At 41.3% G+C, this 26,474-nt stretch overlaps 1 protein-coding gene and 1 non-coding gene across 5 annotated transcripts; both read left to right on the top strand.

The window, feature by feature from the left end:
* The first annotated feature begins 651 nt into the window (after window positions 1–651).
* On the top strand, window positions 652–14,847 carry RBMX (RNA binding motif protein X-linked). Of its 4 annotated transcripts, none has more exons than XM_029911834.1 (9): window positions 652–714; window positions 2,209–2,334; window positions 2,517–2,623; window positions 9,457–9,628; window positions 10,755–10,874; window positions 11,267–11,381; window positions 13,426–13,551; window positions 13,640–13,728; window positions 14,238–14,847. In XM_029911834.1, exons 2-9 carry the CDS (start codon window positions 2,226–2,228, stop codon window positions 14,543–14,545), a joined length of 1,146 nt encoding a protein of 381 aa, XP_029767694.1. In that variant the 5' UTR covers window positions 652–714; window positions 2,209–2,225; the 3' UTR covers window positions 14,546–14,847. The 4 variants fall into 4 exon arrangements, with proteins under 4 accessions (XP_029767694.1, XP_029767691.1, XP_029767693.1 ...); XM_029911831.1 differs by having other exon boundaries at window positions 13,625–13,728; XM_029911833.1 differs by having other exon boundaries at window positions 658–714; window positions 2,219–2,334; window positions 13,625–13,728.
* On the top strand, window positions 2,376–2,449 carry LOC112108834. Its single transcript, XR_002908269.1, has one exon. It is a non-coding gene; the product is annotated as a small nucleolar RNA SNORD61 (small nucleolar RNA).
* Window positions 14,848–26,474: the final 11,627 nt, after the last annotated feature.

Here is a 26,474-nt window from a genome sequence, read left to right as displayed (position 1 = left end):
TTTCCTACAGCACCAGAAAGGGTTTTCCCATCCCTGTAGGTCAGCGGTTCTCAAACTGGGGGTTGGGACCCCTCAGGGGGTTGCGAGGTAATTACATGGAGGAGGTTGTAAGCGGTCAGCCTCCACCCCAAACCCCGCTTTGCCTCCAGCATTTATAATGGTGTTAAATATATTAAAAAAGTGTTTTTAATGTCTAACGGGGGAGGGGGTCATACTCAGAGGCTTGCTAGGTGAAAGGGGTCACCAGTATCCAAGTCTGAGAGCCACTGCTGTAGGCAAGCCACATCCCTGAGAGGCAAAGTAGCTTCCTGGGACCAGGGACGTTAGGTCAGGGACGAATCGTCCCCTCAGTTTCGCTGCATTCACAGCAGGGATTGGGTCGACCCTAGACCGATCTCATTTTGAAGTGCAGGCGAGGGCTGGGTCTGTGCGCGAGGCCAGCGGTATGAGGCTGGCTCCAGGGCCCTTTCTTTCCCCCTAGAGCAGACAATCGCCCCCCACACAGAAGAAAGCTCCTTATCCCCAAGCTCCTACAACGGCTCGGGCCTCTTTAGCCCCCCCCTGACGCGCCCCCTCCCCGCTGGCGGCTGCATCCGGGTCTCGCCGTCGCGTTCGAGGCGGTGACGTCACTTATATAAAGGCCTGCAGCGGCTTTGTTCGCTCTCTCATTGCGCAGTTGCAGCTCAGTCCGCGAGGACGGGATCGGGAGGGGAGGTGAGTGCCGGCCGGGGCAGGCGGGAATGGAGCGGGAGAGGAGAGCAGGGCCGGGGGGCAGGAAAGAGGGCGCCAAAGGGATAGGGAAGAAGGGTGTTTTTTTGGAGAGGGTCAGGTCCCGACCTTCCGTCGGGGAGTTAAAACTTCCTCCCGCTCTGGAGCGGGGTGGCCGGGCACTGGCTGCGGTTTGGCGCCGCGCCGCCTTGGTCGGCGCATTCCCGGGCTGCGCGCGCGTGGAGGGGGGGGTGTCCAACCGCGTGAGGAGCGGTGGCCGCCATTTTAGGTGTAGGGTAATGGTCGGGTCCCGCTGGTGTGGACCTCGCGGTGTGTGTGTGCGCGCGCGCGCGGGGGAGGGGGCGCGGCTCGGCTCGGCTCTTTGTTGCGGTTGGGGTGGCTCGATGCCGGGCCAGACACACGTGGTCTGGTAGTTCCCAGTTTAGCTGCCGAGGCGACCCGCCTCTCCGGTAGGAGATTATCCCCGCCAAACGTGGCCGCCATTTTGTGGTAGTGTCGCGAGACTGTTGAGGGTCTAACGCTCTCTCCTCCCCCCCTTCCGCCCGCCTTGCCTGGGGCTCACGAGCCCCCGCCTTTGTCTTTGTGGCTGGCGGCTGGTCCCGCGTGCTGTCCTCTCCCGGGCCGCAGCGCGCGTCCACACCCCGCGCCGCATCGTGGCTGCCGAGCCCGCGGTATTCGGGGGGGGGCTCTGGTTTTCCCGCCACTGGGTGGGGGGTGGAGGGGGGGTGAAGCAGCCATGGCACATTCCTCCCGTAGCTGCTGGCTCCCATCTGCGCTACAGCGGCGGTTTGCACCCGGCCCCTGGGGCAGCGTGGCGCGGCCCGGCCCGCTTGTTAGCAACATGTTGAAAAACGGACCCTGGTTTCCAAAGTAGGCTTGTACCGAGTTTGGAAATAAAGAGCTGACTGGCCGAAACCGGCCTGAAGCGAATGAGCCTGAGATGGTTTTGCACCATTTTAAACGTAGCTGCAGGGTCCTGCTTCTTTCCCTCTGGGAAAGGATTTTGCTTTGTTTCCATAGGATTTAAAAATTGCTCCTTCTGCCCATGAAACGTCATTCCTACATCCTGTGCAGTTAGAGCAGGGCTTATTAAGGTCTCATCAGCCAAAAAAAAAAAAAGTTTGTTTCCTGGCACTGTATTTTATAGCATGTTTGTCTTCCTTTTAGATGATTCAAATTATATAGGTTCATCTGTTAGAAATACTATTAGGATGCTAATTATGAATATTGCTTTGTAAAATTGATACTGTATTTTGTGTCCAGCTATCTCATTTCTTTCTTACAAATGGTCTCTGTTTCTTTTTCACTCTGAAGTTTCTAACTGACTTGGTTAGGAGAAGTCACTTTTATATGGTGAGGAAGGAGAGGGAGGGCGAGAGTTTAAATACATTCTGGCGTTCACAATCTCTTACAAAAGAGAAATTTTCTTAAATCTAATGCCATCATGTCTCACTAATGGAACTTACTTATGTTTAATAGGTCCTGCTAGAGTCAAAATGGTTGAAGCGGATCGTCCTGGGAAACTGTTCATTGGCGGACTGAATACAGAGACAAATGAGAAAGCTCTTGAGGCTGTATTTGGCAAATATGGGCGCATCGTGGAAGGTAAAAATAACATTTCTAAATGGATACTAACTAAAAGTTGTGCTGTGATGAATCTTACGGAATTGATCAGCTGAAGTGATATTACTTTCATAATCCTCTAAGAAGTACTGAGCACGTTGTAAGGGGTAGGTTATGCTGTGAGCTTTATGAAAAGTAGAATAACATTTAGGTTTGTATTGCAGTTCTCTTGATGAAGGATCGTGAAACCAACAAGTCCAGAGGATTTGCTTTTGTCACATTTGAGAGCCCAGCAGATGCAAAGGATGCTGCCAGAGATATGAATGGAAAGGTATGATGTTTGATAAAACATGCTTGTTCTATCACTACTGCAGTGCAGTGTCAATAAAACATGCTTGTTCTATCACTACTGCAGTGCAGTGTCAATCTTAATTATTTGAATTTAATAGTGTGCTTTACGAACTAGACTTGTATTAAAACCTGAGAGACAAGTCCTACTGTAACAAATGACCAAATTTCTTTTCTGCTGCTAAACTTACAAATGCTAAACGTAATCTTTGCTACCCCTGTAGAAGTGGCATTTATTAAAGCTTCTCTTCCTGTCCCAGGATTTGGGGATTGGGTGAAAGCTTCCTGCTAGTGAGAATAAGAGGGAAGCTGATTTATGTATCTTTGAAAATCAGGATGCCTTTCAGATGAAGTTTTTAGCTTTTTATTATCATACAAATTCTTACCCCATCTGTTTGTAAAGCCAAAAGCTACACAACTCTTATCAAAGTCTAAATTTGGTTATGAACAGCATCTACAGTACTGAATTGATACAAATACAATTTTTTAATCTGTAAAGATGGGAGTCTCCATGGGCTAAATATTGACATATTTTGATAACTACAAAGTTAAAGAAAAACAGTTCCATTTGTTTTTTGGAATTTGAGACAGTTACTCAAGTCTTTTAGCATTTATCGGTCCGGTCCTGCTGTAGAGGAGATGGATAACGGATATCTGTGCTTATTAAGCACACACTACCAGACTTAAGCGTGATAAGGAAGGTGGCTTGTCAGCTATATCATTCAATAGTAGTAACAACCATGATTGCATGTATGCTCCTTTCTCAAATCTGGCAATTTAACTAGGAACAGTAACTTTTGATAGGAAAGGATTGAATTGCTTCATTTAAACTGATATGCAAATAATGTAGCTATACATTGTCAACTTTTTATGAAATAATTGCAAAGGCCCAGGGTAGTAATGGGGATACATAGCCTTTGATCTGTAGGTCACAGGCTAGTATGTAGTCCAGGGTGATATTGCAAAGTTGATTGCAGTTGCCTTCCCTGTGGGAAATGTCTGCTGTTGCTGACCAGCATCACAGCCCTCCTTTTTGCAGTCTCAAGATCTGAACAACTATGTAGCAGGACTGAATTTTCTTTTTCCTTGGAGGTGTCCCCTCTAAATCAATGGACACATCGGTGGGGCAGTTGAGGAAGCCTGTATTGATATTACTTGTCTTCTATAGCTAGTTCTTTAGTTGTCATTTGACACTCTTCACAATTTGGATTATATTCAATCATTTGTTATGTTTTGAGTGCATATCTTAGTGTGATTAAGCATTATATTTTGCAGTGTTTCAATAGCTTTTTAGTAAGTATCTATGGCATCCTGGGAACGGAACATCAACGTGCTGGTAGCGTTCTTAGTTAAAATATTTAATTTCAGCAAAGCTCTCTTAATCCTTGCCTTATGTTGTGTCTCAGTGACAATCAAACACAAACAGTAAAAGCTAGCTATAGCATGACTTGCGGTCAAACTGTTTGAACATGTGTTCTTGGTGCTCATGCCCAACTTAGTGTTACAACTTGTGCCACCATTTCAGAGATGAGCCATCTTTCTGAGGCAAAGTTCACAATCATGTGACTTGGAAGGCAATCTTTTACTGACTTGTAGACAGTTCCTTAAAGGTGCTGTTATTCCAGGATTTACCTCAAAATATGCAGGTTACTGTAATACTGAGAACTATGTAGCACAATTCTAAAGTCCTCTTAAATACAGTTTAAACCAGAGTGGCTTGAAATAATTTTATGCTTTAACTGCAGCGGCACTGGAGATTAGTGACTGGCTGAGAGGATTTGATCATTAGGCAATGTGTGTAGAGTACTATTCTAAAACTCCTCTTAAAACAAATGATTGCTTGTTCTTATTTTAGGTCTTCTGTATTACAGTATAAGATTGGCCACACTTGGAACTTTTAGAACAAATGCCCAGTGTATTAGCTAAAATACTGGCTTGTTTATATAATGTTTAATTTTATTTCTTTGAGGAGATCTGTGCATTCTAAAATAGTATGCACCTTCTGCATCACGGAATTCCTAGAACCGTAATAAAGTGGTGCCTTTTGGGTTGTATGAGCACCCTCTCGATGCCCGTAATGTTCTGAAGAGTGGTCCTAAGTGTCCAACAGCTTTTGATTCCTTCTTCCTGTGGTCAACTGCAGATGCATGGAATGAAAGTCCTTACATGGAAAATCTTTAAAAACTTTATCATATTTTTAATAGTAGCTTACTTAGTTTCTGGGCCACAGAACAGTTTAAATATCTGCATCTGCTTAAATTAGAAAAGAGAGGGACAGGCAAAAAGGTGTAGGTGAGACATGTATTGGACCAATTTCTGTTGGTGAGAGAGACATTACCTCACCCACCTTGTCTCTCTAATATCCTGGGACCAATATAGCTACAACATTGCATCCTTCATCTTTTAGTCATTTGAACGTTGTGGAAGATATCCCAACGCTGGTGCTCTGTAATGCTATTCCTCTGAGACACCTTAGGTCAGAAAAGACGCATGCATTCCCCCAGGCTTTCTATAGGACAGAACTCCCATGAGCCAGAGGCTTGTTTCCATCTTTAGATCCTTACCTTGTTCCCATAAAGGGGCCTCTTCGGTTCTATGGTTTCCTATAGTGGGAAAGCAGCAGCAGCTTTCTGTATAGGGAGTAGTAGCTTAAACCAGGTGCAGGATTGTTGGGATACAGCAAGACTGACCTCTGGGAAAAAAAGCCGCATGGGAGTTCTACGCTTTTGGTTCTTTCTGTCATCTCAAGTCCAAGTCTTCCCAACAGCACAAAAGAGAGCACAACATTTCAGATTGGTCGAGTTATTCTGCCTTTTACACTCTCACTTCTAATAATTCTCAAGTTTGATAGTTGCTGGGGGTCAAGATAGCTTTGCTTTTGTTCTCTGTTGGGGATGGGTGATTCTCATCCTTGTGGAGTGAAATTACCACAGATCACTGGGTTTGGGCTGCTATTTGGTCCATATGAGATTGAGTTCCATCCTGTGCTGCCTCCTAGCTTCTTTCCTATACGTTTTCAGAAATCCCTCACATGATCCACTATTCAGGGTAAAACTGAGTTCTGTAATAAGGATGAGTGTCAAAAGAAATGTTCAAGCAGTACAGAAGAAATTACTTCATAGATGCTTCGTCATTCTAAAAAGACTGTCTTAATCCCATGATGGATTTAAGGAAACTGAACAATTACATCAGAGTTCAAATTATGTGTAGTACCACAAACTTTTATCCCTATTTTTTTTTCTCTCTGAAACTGGTTCAGGCATAAAGCATATAATTTTACACTGCAGTCAGATTAGCTCACAAAGTACCTTTGCTTCTTCATAGATGGTGATCACTACAGATAAGCCCTCTCTGGAACTATCCTAGCTAGGCTCCACTAGCCAAGGCTTTTCTACTAATGAAGGCATTTGCCAGATACTCTTAATGTAGGTGCTCACAGTGCAGTTTTCCTGAGATTATAGTTAACATGCTCTCCATGACCTTTCAAGGACACTTCCAGTCATACATTTTTATGATTTTAGGTATGACCTCTGCCTACCTGCGGAGGAGATCCTTGCATCAGTGATTGGTAGTGCCATACAGTCCAAATATAGGTGATTTAGGTATACTGTTTATTATTTTACTGAAGGCTGTCCTAGTCATCAGTGGGCTGATAGGTCTTTCTAGTACCAACTATTGCAGATGCATTCAGTTTGGTCTGAGAAAGTGGACGGTTTATGGTCAGTAAAACATATGGAAAGCCAAACTCTGTATAAGAGTGTCTGGTTGCAGGCCATCAGGTGAACTTGAAAATCCTTTCTGCTGTTCAATCAAGCACCACATAATACAAAGTGTGTCAGGACAGTATGACAGCCGTGTGTTATGATAGCAAGCAAGGAAGTGCTCATTTCTAGCTGCTCTGTCAGTGAACCTGGACCTGTTACCTTGCTAATAATGAAAGTATTTACCGTTTTTGCATCCCTGCCCATCTTGGCTAATTGAAGTTGAAGTCAGACTACAGAAACAGTTAGCAATGAGCAGTATAAGAGGAATGACATGTCTATTAAATGTCCGCCAATTCACAAACTAATCCACTGACATCTTATGCTTTAGCTAGCATGATGTTACTTCAAGGTTTTAGGCATTAATAGCACACCTTGGTACTGTTTCTTGGCAATCTTTACAGCTGTTGTCAAGGGTAATTCTCTAATCCTCACTTAATAAGAACCTCCCCAGTCCACCTTTATAGGGTTATACTGATTGCCCATTCCCAGCTTCCGCGTAGGTAGTACACCAGCAACTGTAGTTCTTTGTTGGGTCAGGACCTGTGTGGCTTTTATGACCATGGCTCTGAACGTCAGTACTTGTTGCAGAGTATCTAGAGACCAGGTCCCTATTCTAGGCACTACACAAACTAGCAAGGTGATCGCTGCTCCCAAAGAGTTTATAAAACTAAGCTTAAGACATGAACCAACTATTGGATGTGCTGTGTTCATAAGGCTGTCTTGGGCCCAGCAAAGGATAAGGTGTTAGTAAAACCATTGTTCTGCTGATACAACACTAAACAGTTAAAGGTGGCTTGGGGTTTTATATCAAGTTATTGTTAGCTGTCATTGTAGTAACCACTATTTAAATTTCTGACCTTTTATGGACACGAAGAGAAATGGAAATAATTAAAACATTTTAACTTTAAGGCTTTTATTTTTAATTATTGTTTTTCATCTGTAGTCTCCTTTTTATAGGGTAGACCCCTGTTTGAGCTTTCTCCGAAGGCACTGAAAATTGTATTAGCTGTCTAATCCCAAAAAGACTGTTCATTTAGATTGTCTTGAGCTGTTGGAATTAAATCTGTTTATTTTAGAATCAAACAAGAAGCTTATAGGTAGGAAAAATAAAAGCAAAGATAAAATAATGCAGCTTGTCACTATTGCTTGTTTTCTTCACTTGCATCCTAGCTGCTGGTAAAACACAGGCTCTGCACATCATCCTGTTAGTCACTTAAGACCTTTGCAAACTTACTAGCATTGGACTATCCCAGGCATTTGTAGCTGGCCTTTGGTCACAGGTTCACAGCACCTGCTGCAGAAGGTGGTGTTATCTTGGCTGAGTAAGCCAGGCTCTCATTGAACAGAAAGCACACCAAAAAAAGGAAATTTTTTTAAAGTAACATGGGGAAGGAAAACCACACATTAGGGAATAGGTGACAACAGGCACTTAAAGCTTGCATTCCAGGTATTCAGAATTTAGACAATGCCAGATATGGCCAAAGAGGTATTTTGGTATCAGGACAGCAAAGGCCCAAAAGTGGCAGGAATCTACAATGAGCCAGGAGAAGGTGGGGAGAATGGTCATGATAAAGCTTGCTCCTTCCAGTCTTTCTGCTGTCTCTTAGTGACCTCTTCAGACAAACTATGTCCAAGAAGTGATGGCATCCTCATGCAATTGAAACTAACCAATCAAAACACTTGCTTCTGTTTCTAGAATATTTCAGCTCATGACAACTGATGGCTTTTCCATGAGCCATGAAGATGCCTTGTCATAGTAGTTCTAATTTAAACAATCCAGTTTACCAATATTTGTGTCTCCAGCTTGTATCCAACAGACTGAGTTGGACTCTTGGGTAACAGATGCTATGGGAGAGTGCTTGTACTGCACCATAGGGAACTAATTTCTATAAAGCTTCAAAGATGTGGGTGGTAAGGGGGTGTCACCACCTACAGGCTGCAGACACCTCTCTCTTTACTGGTGAGTGATGGCCTCATAATCACTAACTGCAGAAAGGGAGAACAAAAATAATCAATTTGATTCTTTTTAATGAGATGATGTATTTAGCGCAGCATTTTTGTCCTTTTTGAGTTCTGGGCAGAGTAGATGTGCAGAAACCTAAATAACACACACCTTTCACAGAGCTTGCAGTCTTGGTAGATAGGCTCAAATCCTTTAAGGACTCTTGACTCTTTGATTCCAAAACTTTTGATAATCCAGCATATAATAGGCTGGTAATAAAGCAGCCGTAAAACTTTGAGTTTACTTGTTGAATATATTGAACCACTGGGCTTGTATTATGACCCCACAAGGCACCCATTTTTGTAGAGCCGTGCCTTAAATCTAGAATCAGCTCTTGCTTTAAAAAAAAAAAAAATCTATCCCTAGTGGTTTCAGAGAACCTTGAAAACAACATAAACTGACTGTCACCTTTTTGAGTAGGCAGCCTGATGCAATAGTGCAAAAGTATCAACTGCCCAGTTCAGTTCAGTGTTAATTCTGAAACTGCCTTTAGTTTTCATGCCAGTTTTAATTTAGTTCATGGCTGATCATCTTAGCAGAAACATCAAGTGAATGCGTCCAACTGCCTTCCCATGTGCCAAAAGCTCCAGCTGATAACCCTTTAAGCTTCATCCCTGGAACTTCTGATGCCACTATAGTTTGGTACAAAAATCCTATGGCCTATTGAAAACTGAAACTGGAGAGTAGTACATACATAGAACATATGTCTGTTTTAAATAATATGTTCTAAGTTTAAACACCACAAAAATACCAGAGTTCTAATTTCTGAAATTGCTGCAGATTTTCCTTAAGTGCCACAGGAGCAAAGGACCTTCCTGTAGAACGTATTCCTTCTGAGTACATTCCCAGTTGTTTATACTGGCATTCTGAAGATTCAGAGCTGTTCTAGAATTACATTATAAATTAAGTAGGCTTGTAAAAGCCCAGTAACAGGAAAGCTGAATATAAGAATGGCTCTACTGGGTCAGACCAATGGTCCATCCAGCCCAGTTGCTTATTTATGACATAGAAGCATAACTGAGCACTGAGTAAAACAGCTTCTTTTTTTAGTCACTAGATGGGAAAGCAATTAAAGTGGAACAAGCAACCAAGCCATCCTTTGAAAGTGGTGGTAGACGTGGGCCACCGCCCCCTCCAAGAAGCAGAGGTCCTCCCAGGGGCCTTAGAGGTGGAAGAGGCGGAAGTGGAGCAAGAGGACCACCTTCAAGAGGGAGTCACTTGGGTATGTATTTACATATCTGATTATACTTGGACAACATGCAAAACTATCAGTTTTGGAAGGTGACAATATCCTTCTGAAAAATTAAGCCACTGAATAAAGTATTCCTTGTTTTTAAATTAAAACAGATCAAAATGTGCATTCTGCAGTTGAGTCAGATTATTGGCTAGGTAATTAGACTTAAACCTTCTAGTGTGTGAGGGTTCCTTTCTCATATAACATTCTGCTTGACTTTGGGCTAAAATGGAAAGCAAAACTCCTGCCTTGCAAGCGAGCGAGGAAGCTTTCTGGTGTCCTGGTTTGAAAATCATCTTGCAGCTGGGAAAAAGGTGAACAATTTGAAGTCTTACTGCCAGAAGACACAAACTCAATAAGCAATAGCTACTGACTTCAGGGATTGATCCTTGGAGGGTCAAGCTTAATTCTGCAAACTTTGAGCGCTGCTTGTTTAATATAGCACGGTCTAGAGCTGTAGCTTTTAGGAGAGAGATTCGACTGGCTATCCTTTGATGTAGAAAACGTTAGAGTAGCACACAAGGTTTTGTTAGTGTTTGTCTGGATACTGGACTAAAATGAAACACGCTGCTTTCTTAATGGGAGAAGCAAGTAGTCCCTTATCTGCGGTGTAGCTGAAGCTTGAATGCAAAACAGCCAGAAAGCAGTTCCCCCTAAATACTTAAGGATTTCTGTTCTGTGGGGTCTGTATAGTGGGTCCTGCATAACTTCGAGGGTAGGATGTGGTCAAATCTGCTTTTAGGCTGTTCTGTTCCTTATTTGGCCACACTATCTGGAAACAGTGGACTTGTGCATTGTCTAGGCTATGTGACCATGTAATCTGATTTACGTTGCTCTTCCTCCTTTGGTCACACGGCATCTTTTATTCCTGACTGGGGCTTCCCAGATTTGACCGCTGTACCAAAAAAAGGGCCATTTTGGAATCTCAGGGAGCATGCATGTGGTCAGTGTTGCAGTTCTAAGTTCCTCCTACAGATTTCTGCTCTGGCTTGATGGTACTGATTTGCCACTGCTTAAGTATCTCAAATTTTAGACATTTAAACTGCAGCAATATAAAAAATGGCTTATCTAGTTCTTCACGTAAATAACCGGTTGTCTTACTCTGTCTTTTTAGGTTCTTCTAGAGGGCCACTTCCAATGAAAAGGGGTCCACCTCCACGAAGTGGCGGACCTCCACCTAAAAGATCGGCACCTTCAGGGCCAGTGCGTAGCAGTAGTGGAATGGGAGGGAGAGGTAAGGAGTTGTTCAATGTGGTTTTTTTGGTTGTCTGGAGTAACGAGGCTGGATTTATCCATGCCTGTAACAAATCACCAATCACTTTAAATCAAATTCATTGTTTGTTAGCTATACAACCAAACATTATACTATTAACTCTTCGTGTCAGCAGAACTTTCAGGTCTGTGACTTTTTAAAGATGTTCCTCTACTGCTGTTTCTTAGTTTGACTAGCAGAGCCATGAAACAGTATTGCACTGAATGCAGACTATAGCAAAGTGATCTCCTCAATAACTCTGAACTATGCTGTTAATACAACTTTGCATTTGAGGAACTTCCTCTGCAGCAGTTGTCCTTCATTCTTGCTTCATTTTTAAACAGTTGGTTTACCTGTATTGTCCTTCTTTAAAGCTCCTGTATCCCGTGGAAGAGACAGTTACGGTGGTCCTCCACGCAGAGAGCCAATGCCATCACGGAGAGATGTCTACATGTCGCCAAGAGATGATGGTTATAGTACAAAAGACAGGTAAAGTTAATGCATTATAGTTAAAGCTTAATACCAGGGTCCTGATTTCTAATTTTGCCTGCAGAGAATTATGCTCATCTATGAGGAGCTGGTTGAGAATTTGAAAGTGGAGGGTAGCTTACGTGAAAGTGATCATGAAATGGTAGCGTTCATGATTTTAAGGAATGGTAGGAAGGAGAACAGCACAATACAGATAATGGATTTCAAGAAGGTAGACTTAACCAAACTCAGGCAGTTGGTTGGTAAGGTCCCATGGGAAGCAAGTCTAAAGGGAAAACTAAGTCAAATTACAAAGGATGAATATAACCAAATAATGCAAGTATGTAGGGACAAAATTAGAAAGGCCAAGGCACAAAAACAGATTAAATTAGCTAGAGACATAAAGGGTAACAATAAAGCATTCAGAAATACATTAGAAGCAAGAGGAAGACCAAGGACAGTGTAGGCACGGTACACAATGCTGGTGAGGGAGTACAATAACAAAACGTGGAAATGGTGGAAGTGCTAAATGACTTCGTTTCAGCTTTCACCAGAAAGTTTAGTAGCAATTGGGCGTCTAACATAATGTGAATAGCAGTGAAAATGAGGTAGGATCAGAGGCTAAAATAGGGAAAGAACAATTTAAAAACTACCTAGACAAGTTAGATGTCTTCAAGTCGCCACGGCCTGATGAAATACATCCTAGAATACTTAAGCTAATTGAGGAGATCTCTAAACATTTGACTTTGAAAAGTCATGGAAGACGAGAGAGATTCCAGAGGACTGGAAAAGGGCAAATGTAATGCCCATCTATAAAAAGGGAAATAAGGACAACCTGGGGAAAATAATCAACTTGCAGATAATAAGGTGATAAGTAACAGCATGGATTTGTTGAGAACAAATTATGTCAAGCTAATCTAATAGCTTTCTTTGACGGGGTAACAAGTGGTAGATGTGGTATGTTTTGACTTTAGTAAGGCATTTTGATACTGTCTCGCATGAACTTCTTATAAACAAACTAGGGAAATACACTCTAGATGGAGCTACTATAAGGTGGATGCATAACTAGTTGGAAAACAATTCCAGAGAGTAGTTAGTTATTAGTGGTTCACATTCAAGCTGGAAGGGCATATTGAGTGGGCTCCTGTACAGATCCGTTCTGGGTCAAATTCTGTTCAACATCTTCATCAGTGGTTTAGATAATAGCATAGAGAGTACGCTTACAAAGTTTGCGGACGATACCAAGCGAGCTGGGAGCAAGTGCTTTGGAGGATAAGATTAAAAATCAAAATGCTCTGAAGTAAATAGGATGAAATTCAATAAGGACAAATGCAAAGTGCTGCAGTTAGGAAGGAACAATCAATTGCACACATACAAAATGGGAAATGACTGCCTAGGAAGGAGTTCTGTGGAAAGTTAGCTGATGATCATACTGGATCACAAGCTAAATATGAGTTAACAGTGTAACACAGTTTGGCGGGGGCAGGAAGCAAATGTCATTCTACGATGTATTAGCAGGAGCGTTGTAAACCAGACATAAGAAATAATTCTTCCACTCTGCTCCATGCTGATTAGTTCTGAAGTGGAGTATTCTGTCCAGTTCTGGGCACCACGTTTCGGGAAAGATGCGGACAAATTGGAGAAAGTCTAGAGAAAAGCAATGAAAATGATTAAAGGTCTAGAAAACATGGCCTGTGAGGGAAGACTGAAAAAATGGGTTTGTTTAGTCTGAAGAAGAGAAGACTGAGCGGCGATTCAAGTACATACAACGTGGTTACAGAGAGGAGGGAGGAAAAATTGAAGCAAGGATGGATTAGGTTGCACATTAGGAAAAACTTCCTATGAGGGTGGTTAAGCACTGGACTAAATTGCCTAGGGAGGTTGTGGAATCTCTATCATTGGAGATTTTTAAGAGCAGATTAGATAAACACCTGTCAGGGATGGTCTAGATAATACTTAGTCCTGCCATGAGTGCAGGGGACTGGACTAGATGACCTCTCAAGGTCCCTTCCAGCCCTATGATTCTATGATACCTATAAATAATACAACTATCACTTTTTTCTAGTTATTCAAGTAGAGATTATCCAAGTTCCAGGGATACAAGAGATTATGCGCCACCTCCAAGAGATTATGCATACCGTGATTATGGTCATTCCAGCTCACGTGATGAGTACCCCTCTAGAGGATACAGGTACCTAGCATTGTATTTTTCTCAACTTCAGTCACACCCTGTGTCAACACTGATTTGTAGTAAGTCTCAGCAGTTTTTCTTCTTATAGTGATCGTGATGGCTATGGTGGTGGACGCGATAGAGACTATTCAGATCATCCAAGTGGAGGCTCTTACAGAGATTCATATGAGAGTTATGGTAAGGACCCATTTTGAGGATCTTGTAGCAGAGTTTGTAAAGGCTTCCTAATCCTGATTTACTAGGCTGCTTGCATTTAAGGGGGAATGTCACACTCAGTTTTCTCCTCACAGTGAAAGTGAGAATGCAATTTAGTTTATTTAACAAGATGATCAAATGATTACCATAACCTAACGAAGCAAAGTCTACAGTTCAGAATTGCAACTATCACTGGAAAATATGGCTGAGTTTCTTCTCTAAAAATAACAAGCTGTTCTGGAATATCCCCCAAAAGAGCCTGCTTGAAATAAACACCGTCTTCAGTCCTTTCAAACAGTCTTTAAATTCATTCGCTGCCTGATACACAGCCCCCACTATAAATGTCCCAACATGGCAGATTATATTATGAACATCTCAATTCATACAAAAGAGTAACAGTAAACTTTAGTGCAGCAATTCTGTAAATTCAGATTTAAATTGTTATATATAACTTATAGTGTTGCCATATTACCTGACCATTGACCCTGCAGGTAACTCACGTAGTGCTCCACCTGCACGAGGGCCCCCGCCATCTTATGGTGGAAGCAGTCGCTATGATGATTACGGCAGTACACGAGATGGATATGGAAGTCGAGAAAGTTATTCAAGCAGCAGAAGTGATGTCTACTCAAGTGGTCGTGATCGTGTTGGAAGACAAGACAGAGGTCTTCCCCCTTCCATGGAAAGGGGTTACCCTCCTCCCCGTGATTCATACAGCAGTTCAAGCCGCGGAGCACCCAGAGGTGGTGGCCGTGGAGGAAGCCGATCTGATAGGGGTGGAGGCAGAAGCAGATACTGAAAAACAATCATAAACTTTTGGACCAAGACAGATTTACTTCTCACAAACCCAAGTGGAAGTTGTTCTATCTTTACTACCAGAGGACTACTAAAAGGAAAAGTTGTTCTTACCTTTTTTTATTGTTGCCTGTTAAGTTTCCCCCTCCATGATTTTTATGCTTTTGTGAGGAAAAGTTAAAAACAATGTTTAATTTCATTTCAAAATTGTTAACATTTCTTTCAAAAAGCAGATGTTAAATGTATAAAAGTTGAGCTGTGTACTAGTGTTGTAACTTTCAAAGTAAAAGTTTCCCTGAAATGCCACACTTCCCATCTGATTTTCCTCATGAATGGAACAAGCAGTTCTAAGATCTTCCACACAACATCTAGCCATCTAAAATGGAGATGGATCGTTCTACACATTCAAACTCTCATTCTAAACAAATTAGTTACTTGGAGGGTGGTGGGGATGTGCCACACTATAATTTCAGTTTCCTCTTGGTTCTGAAATCACACAATATTCCCAGTTCAAAATTTCTTCAGATACTTGTGTAAAGAAAAAAAAATCAGGATTCCATTCAGTCACTAAACCAGAAACAGCAAATGGATAATGCTGACCATACTTTGCCTTCCTACTGTTTTGCTGGGAATTTGCAAGGACCTCTCCCCCAAAATAAACCATTTACATGTAATAAGTCAACTACAGAATACTGTAAATAAAAGGTTTGACCAGTTCCATCAAAGAAGCTACAAAACGATGCTTACTCATACTGTTTCAAATTTTTGCAACTCTGTGTAGTGTCTCACTTTTAAAGGAACATCTTTGATTCCAAAGGCAAATGGAGAAAATAAGATAAGCAAAGAAGTCTTTCTCTCCAACTTCTCAAAGGCTTATGACTTCATAAAAACAAGTGAATCTTTCAGCATTCCACAACAGATTTAAAGCATCAAATGCCTGTGAAACAGCAAAGATGGGTAAGCAAAGCAAACTAGTTTTTCAGTCTGTCAAAATTGAACCAAATTACCTTCCTCTTAGTACAGTAAGACATGCTGTACGTCATGGCAATGGAAGTGCTTTCTGTATTTAAAACAATATCTTATGGAAAAGCAATGCTGGAAAGCATTAGAAGTCTTCCAAATTCAACATTTCTTCTTATGGATATAAAGCATGTATGGCATCAATTTTGAAACTAAAGCGTTTAAGAATGCAGCTCGTAGACAAAATGTGTTGCAAAGTAGGGTTGGGAGGGGGAATTCTCTATGCCCAGTATGTTTCATTGAAGACACTTAAAACAAGCTGCATATACTATATTTCTAACAAATATTAAAATCCTGATGAAATCAGGAATTGGCTTAGATTGCCAAATATATCAGCTCGGATATTGGGCATTTTCAAGCAAGCCATTGCAAACTTGACGTTTAGTTGGATGCCTGATTTTATTTTAGTTTTGTGAAACTGCATTATATGGGGAAATTCTAGTACAAGTGGCAGAACCTGTGGTGAGTTGTCATGTCCCAGGTAGAGCCATGAAGTTCAAAAGATGCTCTTGAATATAGTAGACTTGAAGACCTCCAACTAAAAAAAAAAAAAACCTTGTTACTACTCTAGTCCTCAAAATAAATTTGCCGTTCATCTTATGGATTTAACATGGCAGTGCACCATTGGAAAGGAATGAGAATCCATAAGCCATGCAACCTATCACTAAGCCATTCCAGTCCATTCCAAGCCAGTGAACCTTCCACCACTTAAAGAGAAGTAGTAAAACTTGAAACACATTAATCTGCAAACCCAAGCTTGTGACTTTTCTGGGACCGGGACAGTTAATAGGTTGGATAACCATTTTAAATCTGTTCTAGCTCTGTCATATCTGTTTTAATTGTTGCAGGTTGATTACCTTCAAAGGCATGATGGTCTGAGGTACAGTTCTGACACGTCTCCATGGATAAGTGACAGCAGCTGTAACAGAAGGAAAGGTAAATTATATAATAGCATTGTAACTTTACAGAAATTTCCTTTTTTTTCCATGCTCAAACTTTTGATCTCACTTTTGGGGGGGGGGGGGGGGGGAGGAGACGGACCATGCCCGGTTTTATACTTGAAAGCAAAATTTTTAGGATGTTTGAACAGAATACGTTAGCAGGTTGGGAAGTGGCAAGGATGACTGGGAAGGACTTGGACCAAATGCATACACAGAGGCCGTGTCTGTGAGATGCACTAGCTCAGCTAAGAGTTCAGTAAAGAGTAGTTAAACTAGCACAAACTGCTGTACGGATGCTTATTTTGATTTTTGAGTTCGCTTTTTTAGCTTTAATTTAAATTTACTCCTGAGATAATGAAGCTAAGGCAAAATAAGCCTGTTTAAAAGAAAATGGCCATGCTGCTTTTGCAGTTTAGCTTTAATTTTTAACCAGTGCCGCCACCTTCTTTATGGAGATTTGATCCAAAATCATATGACTGAGCTTAATTTAATATCTAATGATCTTTGAGTTTGCTTTTCCTGAGGTTCTCCAGCTAAACTGTGGAACAACAGACAAATGAAGCAAAACAGCTCAAGTTCTGTAGGTCATTTGCTTATTGTTTAGCATAACAAAGCCTACCTCTTTCACATCAGTGCTCATTCCCTTTAATCTGGGGCCCAGCAGGCACAGGAACAGATGTTTCCAGTTTGCTGGGACAACTGAATAAGGATGAAAGGCTCACTGAAACAAATATCTTCCCCCAAAAAGCATAAAAGCAGATGGATTATTACTCTAACACAATTTTACCAAAAAGTCTCTAACCAAACAGTTGCAGTAGCAAAGATGTGGGTTAACTTGGATGTTGGGTGAACTTCAAAACCTAACAAAGCGTAGAAAAGATGGGACATTCCCATTTAAAAGAAACTACATGAAAAATCTATACTCTAAAAGAGAACCTGCAGTAAAACATGGCTTGTTTGCTCTCTAAAGTGCTGCTTTAAAAAAACTGAAATAGGGAAGCAGGTACTGCGAGTTTTTAGCTGGCAAGGGTGGAGCATGTCACATACCAGTGTGACTCTTACTGTGTTGGGTGTTTTCACATTATTCTGTTGGAATTGTCATTTAAAAGTATGGCCCCCAGGGCATTACATAGCTGCTCAATTCCCTATCAGAATGTAATAATATTGCTTTGTAACTTATCTTGACTACTTAAAGATACTTTGACATGAGGAGGAAAATATTTACTATCTAGGGTGCACTATTAACTTAGAACACTGTTTTACTCTAGGATTTGTTCCTGCGCTGATTTACTTTTTCCCACTACATGTCTAGGACAGTATAGTGGCTGCAACAAAAAGTTGTGGCCAGCCCACGTTCCTATTCCTATTCCTTATATCAATAATATGTGACTCTGGAAAAGTAAAAATTAATTAAAAGATCTCCATCTCGATTTGCCCTTAGGATCAGTATTAACATCTCTAAGCCAGTGGTTCTCAACCTTTCCACATTACTTCAGGAGTCTGATTTGTCTTGCATACCTCCAAGTTTCACCTCACTTAAAAACTACTTGCTTACAAAATCAGACATAAAAATACAAAAGTGTCTCAGCACACTATTACTGAAAAATTGCTTACTTTCTCATTACCGTATAATTATAAAATCAATTTGAATATAAATATTTTACATTTCAGTATATAGAGCAGTATAAACAGGTAATTGTCTCTATGAAGTTTTAGCTTGTACTGACTTCACTAGTGCTTTTCATATAGCCAGCTGTAAAACCAGCCAAATATCTAGATGACTTGATGTACCCCCGGAAGACCTCTGTGTACCCCTGATTGAGAACCACTGCTCTAAACCACCACTAACTGGAGCCCAGGGTCAGGGTTAAGGTCCATCTGGGAACTGGGAGACTGGCTACAGGTGATTTTTTGTGGCATTGTACAAACCACTTAATCTCTGCTTTTTGTTTCCTTACCTATAAAAGTTACCAACCTCACGGTGGTAAATGGCAAAGCTGTTTGTCGAGTGCTCTGAAATCCTCTCATGGAAGGTTTAGTACAGAATTAACTTTATCTGAGTCCAGGGCTCAAAAAAATCTTGCCAGTGGCAAATAGGAAGACAAATTCCTAGCCTTAACGGCTGTTAATACAACTATCGAAAGTAAATCAGAGTATGTTTGCAGAATCTGAAAAAGTACTCAACTGCTGCTCCATTTTGCAGTGCATCTCTAGTGTGAAACTGACATTTTAAAATGTTTCAGTGACGGTAATTCCAAACTTTGTGGGCGAACAAACTATTAAATTGACACTGTTTAGGAAAACTTACAAACATCAGCAAAGGTAGACATTGATCCTTCCCTATAAATTACTCACCCTCAAACTGTTTCTGGCATTAAGGAGCAGACCTCTTTCCTTGCTGAGTCCTCTTTCCCACTTGCATCAGTGAGGGGACTGGAGAGTTGAAGAGATGGTATGTTTATTTCTTCTAGGGGCTAGGGAAAGTGAAGCTTAATTTACAAAAAGCCAGAGCCTTGATCAGAACATGAATTTCCCCAATCAAGAGGAAAGAGCCAAGTAACTGGTGCAGTTTGGACTGCTTGCCTGGCTTTTGCCAAGGCATCTTGCTGGTAGAGCTCACTTCTCTTCATCTTTCATATAATCTGGCTTAATAGATGTAATTCTCTAACTATATTAAATGTATTACAAAAATTGTCATGCCCTGGTAGAGTTCAGTTACTGCAATGAGCCGTTATACTCTTGGCAATTGAACAACTCCTAATGTTTTGGATAATTGAGCTGCTGCTTATGTCAGTAAATATCTTGACTTGTCATCTACTGTGTACTGGACCAGTTGTAATTCAAGAGATGTTACATGTATGCATTGTGTGAGGTCTACTGTAACTTGCTGTAGATTTAATATACATAATTTACACTCAAGTTATTTTCCTAATTCTTTCCTCCAAGAATGGCAGCTGTGCTAATGAAGGAAACCATTGCAATGGGCATTAATGCAACAAGTAATTTGCCTCTACTTGAAACAATTTTCTTATAAACAGTGTCTTGATGATCCAGCTGATATACTCATCACTCCTTGTAGTTATGGTTGTCCCAGAATGCACTGGTATGCTTAGTAACAGTCCAAATGTTGCAGGGAACCAAAGTCACTTGCTGATCAAGTGCAGATCATTTCATGTGCGGGGAGTGAATTAGGAGATGGACATGTAGCTGTAATGTTTTTGTTCCCACAGTTGTATCAGCAGTTCAGTCTGGTCTGAAAGCTTTGTCCTATGTGTTAATTAATTCAGTAAGTCATAACATTTGCACATTCCAGTTACCATTAGTGCAAGAGCTGTGCATGTCTTGGGTCACACTCAAATGTTCCAATCTGATGGCTTTTGCCATCATCTCTTCTAGTGTGAAAAGGGTGCTGAAGAGCATTCAGCTTCTTGAAGTCCAGCCTAGGCCTAAACGTATTCAGTTACCACTTAAGGAGAAGGAACTACATTACCTCACTGTTTTGCAATACACAATGTACTAACACATTTCCTTTCTTCAGTTACAGAGTGACTGGAAGAAAGCGGTGGAACAATGGATGCGTATTGGGAAATCTGAGGATAACTAGTGCAACACACAAATTTTAGCCACCTCTAAAAGTGGTCTTGGCCAGCATTCAGCGTGTGCAGATGTTAATATTAGCTTTGAAGAAAAAGGTGTTAATTACTATTTTAGAGCTGTTTTGTTGGATCATTGCTGCATGAAAGGTTACTAATGGTAACATCTGAGGGGAGTATCTCCTTTATAGATGAAAAGTGTGAACTAAGTGGCTATTGTCTGGCTTTTGTAACTGTCCACTTCGAAGAAGTAAGTGTGGGTGTATTCATGTTGATGCTGCAGCAGAACAAACATTCCTGTGCTACTGTTAGGCCTTGTCTACACTGCAGAGTCTTATCCAGAAAAGGCAGCCTTTTGTCAGCAAAACTGTGGAGGTGTACACACTGCAGTGCCACTTTTGGTGGCAAAGTTAAAGCAACAAAGTGTCAGTATAGATGCTGCTGTTCATTATATTGCCAGTACTCGCCTCCCCTAGTATTTTTCAGTGCCCGTCGTGACTGATCTGCTCACTGGAACTCTGCTGCCCTGCATGCATGTACCCCTCCCTTTTCAAAGCCCCAGGAAGTTATGGAATTTCTGACAGTTGAGCTCCAGCAGCAAAGAGCAAATCATTAATGTGGAATGCTGCTGTCTCCTGTACTAGGAACATAGAGGCAGGTGTGTGCGTATGAGAAACTGCTGTGCAGAGCCAGGTGGGAGCTGATGTGTGCGTGGGGGGAAGAGGGAGGGTGTCTCCCTGCCTCAGGACTAGCTGATTCCAGCAGCTGTCTGAACTTAAAGACTACACACTCACACTCCCCCCCCATACATTTCAGTTAAAAAGCGGATGGCAATCTAGTAGAATTCCCAAGGAACCATGAGCTTGAGAAACCTGCACCATGTGATGCTGTTCTGTGCCTGCCCCATGAGACATTGCAAATCCTTCCTAAAGCACCCTGTGGCCGGTTGCACATTGGGATAGCTATCCACAGTGCACTGCTCTGGGTCGATACAAGAGCAACTAGTGTGGCTGTGCTGCACTGACACAAAGAGCAATTAAACCACGGTTGCATGTCCATACTATGAAGTGGCATACCTTCTGTTGATAAAACTCTGGAGTGTAGACAGTTTTAGTGAACAGTTTACAGAAACCGTTCCTCTGAGCTGAAAATTGAACGACAAGTCACTTAAGCAAAAGCAACTGCCCACTCAGTGGGAGGGAGGACTTGCAAACACAAGAACATTTTTTTGTTTCAGGGTATTCTGCATAGGCAACTTAATTTTCCAACATTTAGATCTTTTTGGGGGGTAGGAGGCGGGAGAGTTCTTTCGTACTACATGCCACAATTTGACCTATGAGTTATGATGGCAGTTTTGTAGGGAGTTGTCCACCACCTAACATAACTGCATTTGTCCTCTAAAGTGAATTTTTTGGAAATTGCAAGAGCAGAAATAGATTTTTCCCTTTTTGGGTCAGAGGTGGTAATCATGAACCTAAAATGAGGTGTAGAGGACTTCTGGGGAATGTTCATATCCATCCTTGGAGTTATTGGTACCCTTGTACCAGCTAGCATCTTTCATAAATGGTTACTTCCAGATATGATCCTTCTAAGACAGAGCTAATTAGTTCGTATGGAATCTTGTCTTTTAAGTACATCTCCAGGTTGTCTGTATTGCATTTGTACTCTGTATTACGCATGTTTATTGCTTATTTTGCCAATATATGGTACAAGTGAAATCCAATTTTCAAGCATCAATAATTCTGTATGCTATCCCTCATCTTTCTCATTGGTGAAAATGCATAGTCATGGTTAATAAACTTTACACTGACTGAACGTGTGATAGATGCAAAGTGGTATAAGTGAAGCAGCTAAGCTTCAATTTACAAATACCGTCATTGAGAATGTTCGTGCCTGTCCCTGACCTAGCTGTTCAGACAAAGGATGGCTTGAAATGAAGATAGTGTGTGTGTGTGTGTGTGTGTGAAGTACTATACAAATTTTGAGTTCAACACTGCATTTTAACTAGTTCTTACAGAAACAAGTGTAGCGGTATGTTATTCATTCAGTTGGGGTGGGGGGACTAATTCTAAAACTTTTAAAGGTTAAGCAAAATATCCACCTAGTGTTCGTCCTGTGTTCCCAAACGCCAATGAGTATGTTTCCTGGTGCGCAGTATCTACCCGCTATAAAAATCCAGCTTCCCCCACTTCTACAGTTGATGTAGGCATTGTGGATGCAAAAATTTTTCACTTTCAACTAGGCCAGGAGATTAGTGATTAGTGTGCCGGGAAGTTCTGGATGGTGGACTTAGCTTGAGTCTACACAATTTGTAGTAAGAGTGCTGCTGTAGAATTTTAGGTCATGCTTACCATATTGTACATGGGTTGTAGACTTCTATATTGATATGTATATTAAAGGTGCACAACTCCTGGAATATTAAACAAAATCCAGTTTTTGCTTGGAATAGTGCTGATCTCTGATGGGAGTGACTACGGTTACATATAATACAATGAACCTTTGTACTATATACGTTACGAGTAATTCTCTTCTAAATTCTGGTGCTAGTCTTAGCATTTCATAATTGTTAAGCAAGTGTAAGGTTAATGGAATTCTTGAAATGTCTGGTTTTGAACACATTTCTTAACTACCAAATAATAAATACCTCAGCTTAGTTCTATACCTGCCTCTATTCTTGTACCTGTTTTCTGTAGTTATGTAAAGCTGTTTAACAAAACTGACCATAATATAAAAAGAGAACATGTGGGAATTGGGGAACAAGTCTTAATTAACATGGATAGTTATACCACACCCCTTTCAACTCACCTTGTCAGCTGACCACCAAAGTCAGCCCAATGGACTCTTGATTATGTTCAGTAGCTGTGTTTTCAGTACCCAGAATTCTGCTACCAGAGAATCCATATCACTAGTTTAGGTGAGCAACTTGAGGTGTGCTGGTGGGGCTTTCTTTGCTAGAGAGGGATGAGCACTAATGGAAAGATAAAGGTGGCACACTAATCACTAATTTTTTCTCTGAACAGGTTATCTTAAACTATAAAAATTCAGGGTCTGATTTATTTTTAAAACATGCAGTTGAATGCAAATAACTATGAAGGAATGATTGCTTATTCAGGCAATCATGGTAATTGTGGATGCAAATTACTGGTAGGCATTGAAAAACAAACTCAAGGGGTCCACAAAAAACCCATGGCACTGCTATGCCCCCCCCCCCCCCCCCCCTTAAAAAAAAATATTTTTTTTTTTTTAAGTATTAAATGTCTAGATCCCTGGGTTACTACATTTCCTCAAATGTAAAATCTAGTTTGGAAATATTAACTCTGGAGAAACAATTAAAGCTAGGAATGTTTCCCTTTGATGAACAACATGTTTAAGATAGACTGAACATCTTTTCGCTAGGCATTGATAATTCTCTAAACCAGCGGAGTGTGTATTTTTGTGGAAGAATGATGTATTAGTAGACAAAGGAGCGTTGTCAGGTTACCTTAAGTTCCAAATATAGGTCTTTTGGAGGAAGAAAAATTGTCTTCTCAACACCAAAGATTAAAACAGTACAATTATTTGCATCAGTTTTTAAACCTAGATACTACAGTTGTCCATAACAGCTAAAATATAAAACTCAAGATCACGTGTGAGAGAGAGGCCTTGTAATGGGCCCCAAATTTGAAGCTTGCAGTACATGTTTATATGGCAATAGGCATGTGATTAAATTTTTACTGTTTTTGTAGTTTAGATTGTGAGCTTGTTCATCTGCTTCAATACTGCTCCTAGTGTACCTGTTTTTAATATTGCAAACCTCCAAACAGCTGTCATCTTTCTAAAGTAACCTCTCAAACACGTTTCCATCTCTTCCTTCCCCCATCAGTGTGTTAGACAATTATTAGGGTTAAAATACTTTATGTGCCTTCCTGCTTACTGCAGTGTTGTGGCCTTAAGGCTTACTGGCTAAATAGGGCTGTTGATTAGAAAGTAAATTCAAGCCATCTTTAAAATAGTCCATAGGGGGAGTCATTGAGTAATGTTTCCTGAGACTCTTAGCTGGTGTGCCTTTTTAAAATTGTCTAGGGGTCAGTGCTGTAAAAATTAACCTTGAAAATGCAAACCAGTTGTAAACTATTGCATTGATACCTGCCATAGAGTGTGAATTCAAACTTGATTATAAAAATCAGCACTCAACTATTCATTGCTCATGTCTTTAGAAAAGACATCTAGTTTAATGTGCTTATCCCAAACTGCTGCACCTTTAGGTGTCAAAAGCCGCTGCCAAAACTGAAGGTTCTGATAACTTCTTTGCCAGGTCTATACTACAGGCCTATATCTGTATAATTACATTATTTGAGTGATGTTGTTATACCGACCTAATCCCCTGTGGAGACAGCGCTATGTCAAGGAGAGAGCTTCTCCTGTCGACATAGTTACCGCCTCTCAAGGTGGATGATTACACTGATGGGAGCTCTCCCTTTGGCACAGCGGTGCAGCTGCACCCTGTGCCACTGTAGCATTGTACATAAGGACAAGTCCTTTGCAGCTAGGTGTTGTCATTGCAAAAACAGTAGGAATAGCTTAGAATAAATTGGGACTCAGTACATCTTTTTAAAGTACATTTCATACCCAATTCAGTAAATAAAAACCTAACAAAGGCATTCTCAAACTGGGGGTCGGGACCCCTCAGGGGGTCATGAGGTATCAACCTCCACCCCAAATCCCGCTTGTTTCCAGCATTTATAATTGTGTTAAATATATTAAACTATTTAATTTATTAGGGGGTGTTGCACTCAGGTTTGGTTCTGGGGCTGTTATCAGAAGACCTTTGAAAAATAAAATAACAGGAAATGGAATAACATTTAAAACTGACAAGATCACAACAGGCAGTAAAATGGGGTTTTACTCCAGTGGAGGATCACACTTTCGAAAAGATGGGGAGTCTGAGCTCACATTAGAAGTTCGTGTATAGAAGAAATGTATAGTTACTGAAATACCTGCCCACTCTCCTACCATGAAAACTCCCCCAGGGAATGTAGGAACAAGGCCTCTTTGATACCTGGGAAAGTGCATTTTGGATGTTCGAGAGCTAGAGATGACTCCTGGGCCTTACTATTTTTGCCTCAGTCACTCAACGTTATCAGAAGACCAAGATGCAGCAGAGGCGATGTCTGCCACAAAGTTCTACTCTTAAGTAATAGTAGGAGAGGCGGTTGGTGGCTGGATTCCTATCTTCCGGATACAACAAGCGGTCCACTTTTCTCCATGCAAACTCTTCCCCATGGCACCACCCCTTGTCCGCTGCTTGGCTTCCTATGCAAAATCTGGTGTCCAGTCACCCCCAACCTCTCCAATTTAGGCTTCCACTGTAAGACATTCATTTGCTCTCCTCCCTCCAAGAGATACTCCACCCGATAAGAAGTGGAAGTGTTCTAACTTCTTTCCCAATGAATAGCGAGGAGCAAAGAGGCAGCCTTTCGTAGCCAACTTAGCTTCAACTGCTGCAAAGGCTTGGTGGGGACAGCCTCAGTCCCCTGCTGAAGAAGGTGAGATCAATCATGTACAGTACTGCCTGCCATTGCAAGAGATGGACCCTTTTTTCCACTAGAGAGTGATGCTGCCTAGTTTTGAACAGTACCCAAATAACCTGGGGGGGGAGGGGGAAGTAATGACAGAGAAGGGAAGAGCAAGACTCCAATAGTGGGGCTGCTGGTGCTACTGGATTGTCTTGTAAATGATCCACACAGCCTGTTGTGCCATCATTTCACTGTGGATCCATTTAACTGTTAGTGTTCCAATCTGGGAATAGACTCCCATATTTTCAGAGCTAAACAAGAAAGGAGGTATAAGTTCCACATGCAGAAATGATTGTGCAATTGTGTACCTGCAATTGCTTGGGTAACTGCATGCACATTTTTGCATGTGGACCTTAGTGGTTCAAATAAGATCACACTTTCCCTGAAAATGGCACCTGTAGTAGTAGGCCTCAAACTGCCAATTAGTAATTAAAACTTTATTTTTAAATAGAGCTTATTCCTGCTGAGTGTTTCTCCCCAGCTGAGCTGTCAATTACTGTTTTGAAGGAGATAGCTACAGGTATCCAGATGACCATTTGTAGCTGACTTTTCCTTGATGAGCCAGATTTCCTCTGTCATTTTGAACCATGAACTTGTTACTAGATAGGATGCGGGTTCTGGCTCTGCTGGCGCAAGCTCTGAAGAGAACAACTATGAAGAGAACAGAAGAAAGGACAGCTGCCCTGTTCTAAATTACAACAAGGTCCTACACTAACAGAATGAATGGACTTTACTTTCTCCCAGATCTGTCTCCTGAGTTCTTTATGCACACTACAGCAGCCAGATTTTCTTTTAATTTTCCAGAGTAGAGTGGAGTAGTTCAT

This window comes from Terrapene carolina, unplaced genomic scaffold (genome assembly GCF_002925995.2).
Source record: "Terrapene carolina triunguis isolate 2854851 unplaced genomic scaffold, T_m_triunguis-2.0 Scaffold131, whole genome shotgun sequence".
NCBI lineage: Eukaryota > Metazoa > Chordata > Testudines > Emydidae > Terrapene > Terrapene triunguis.
This window is presented reverse-complemented; position numbering and strand designations above follow the sequence as displayed.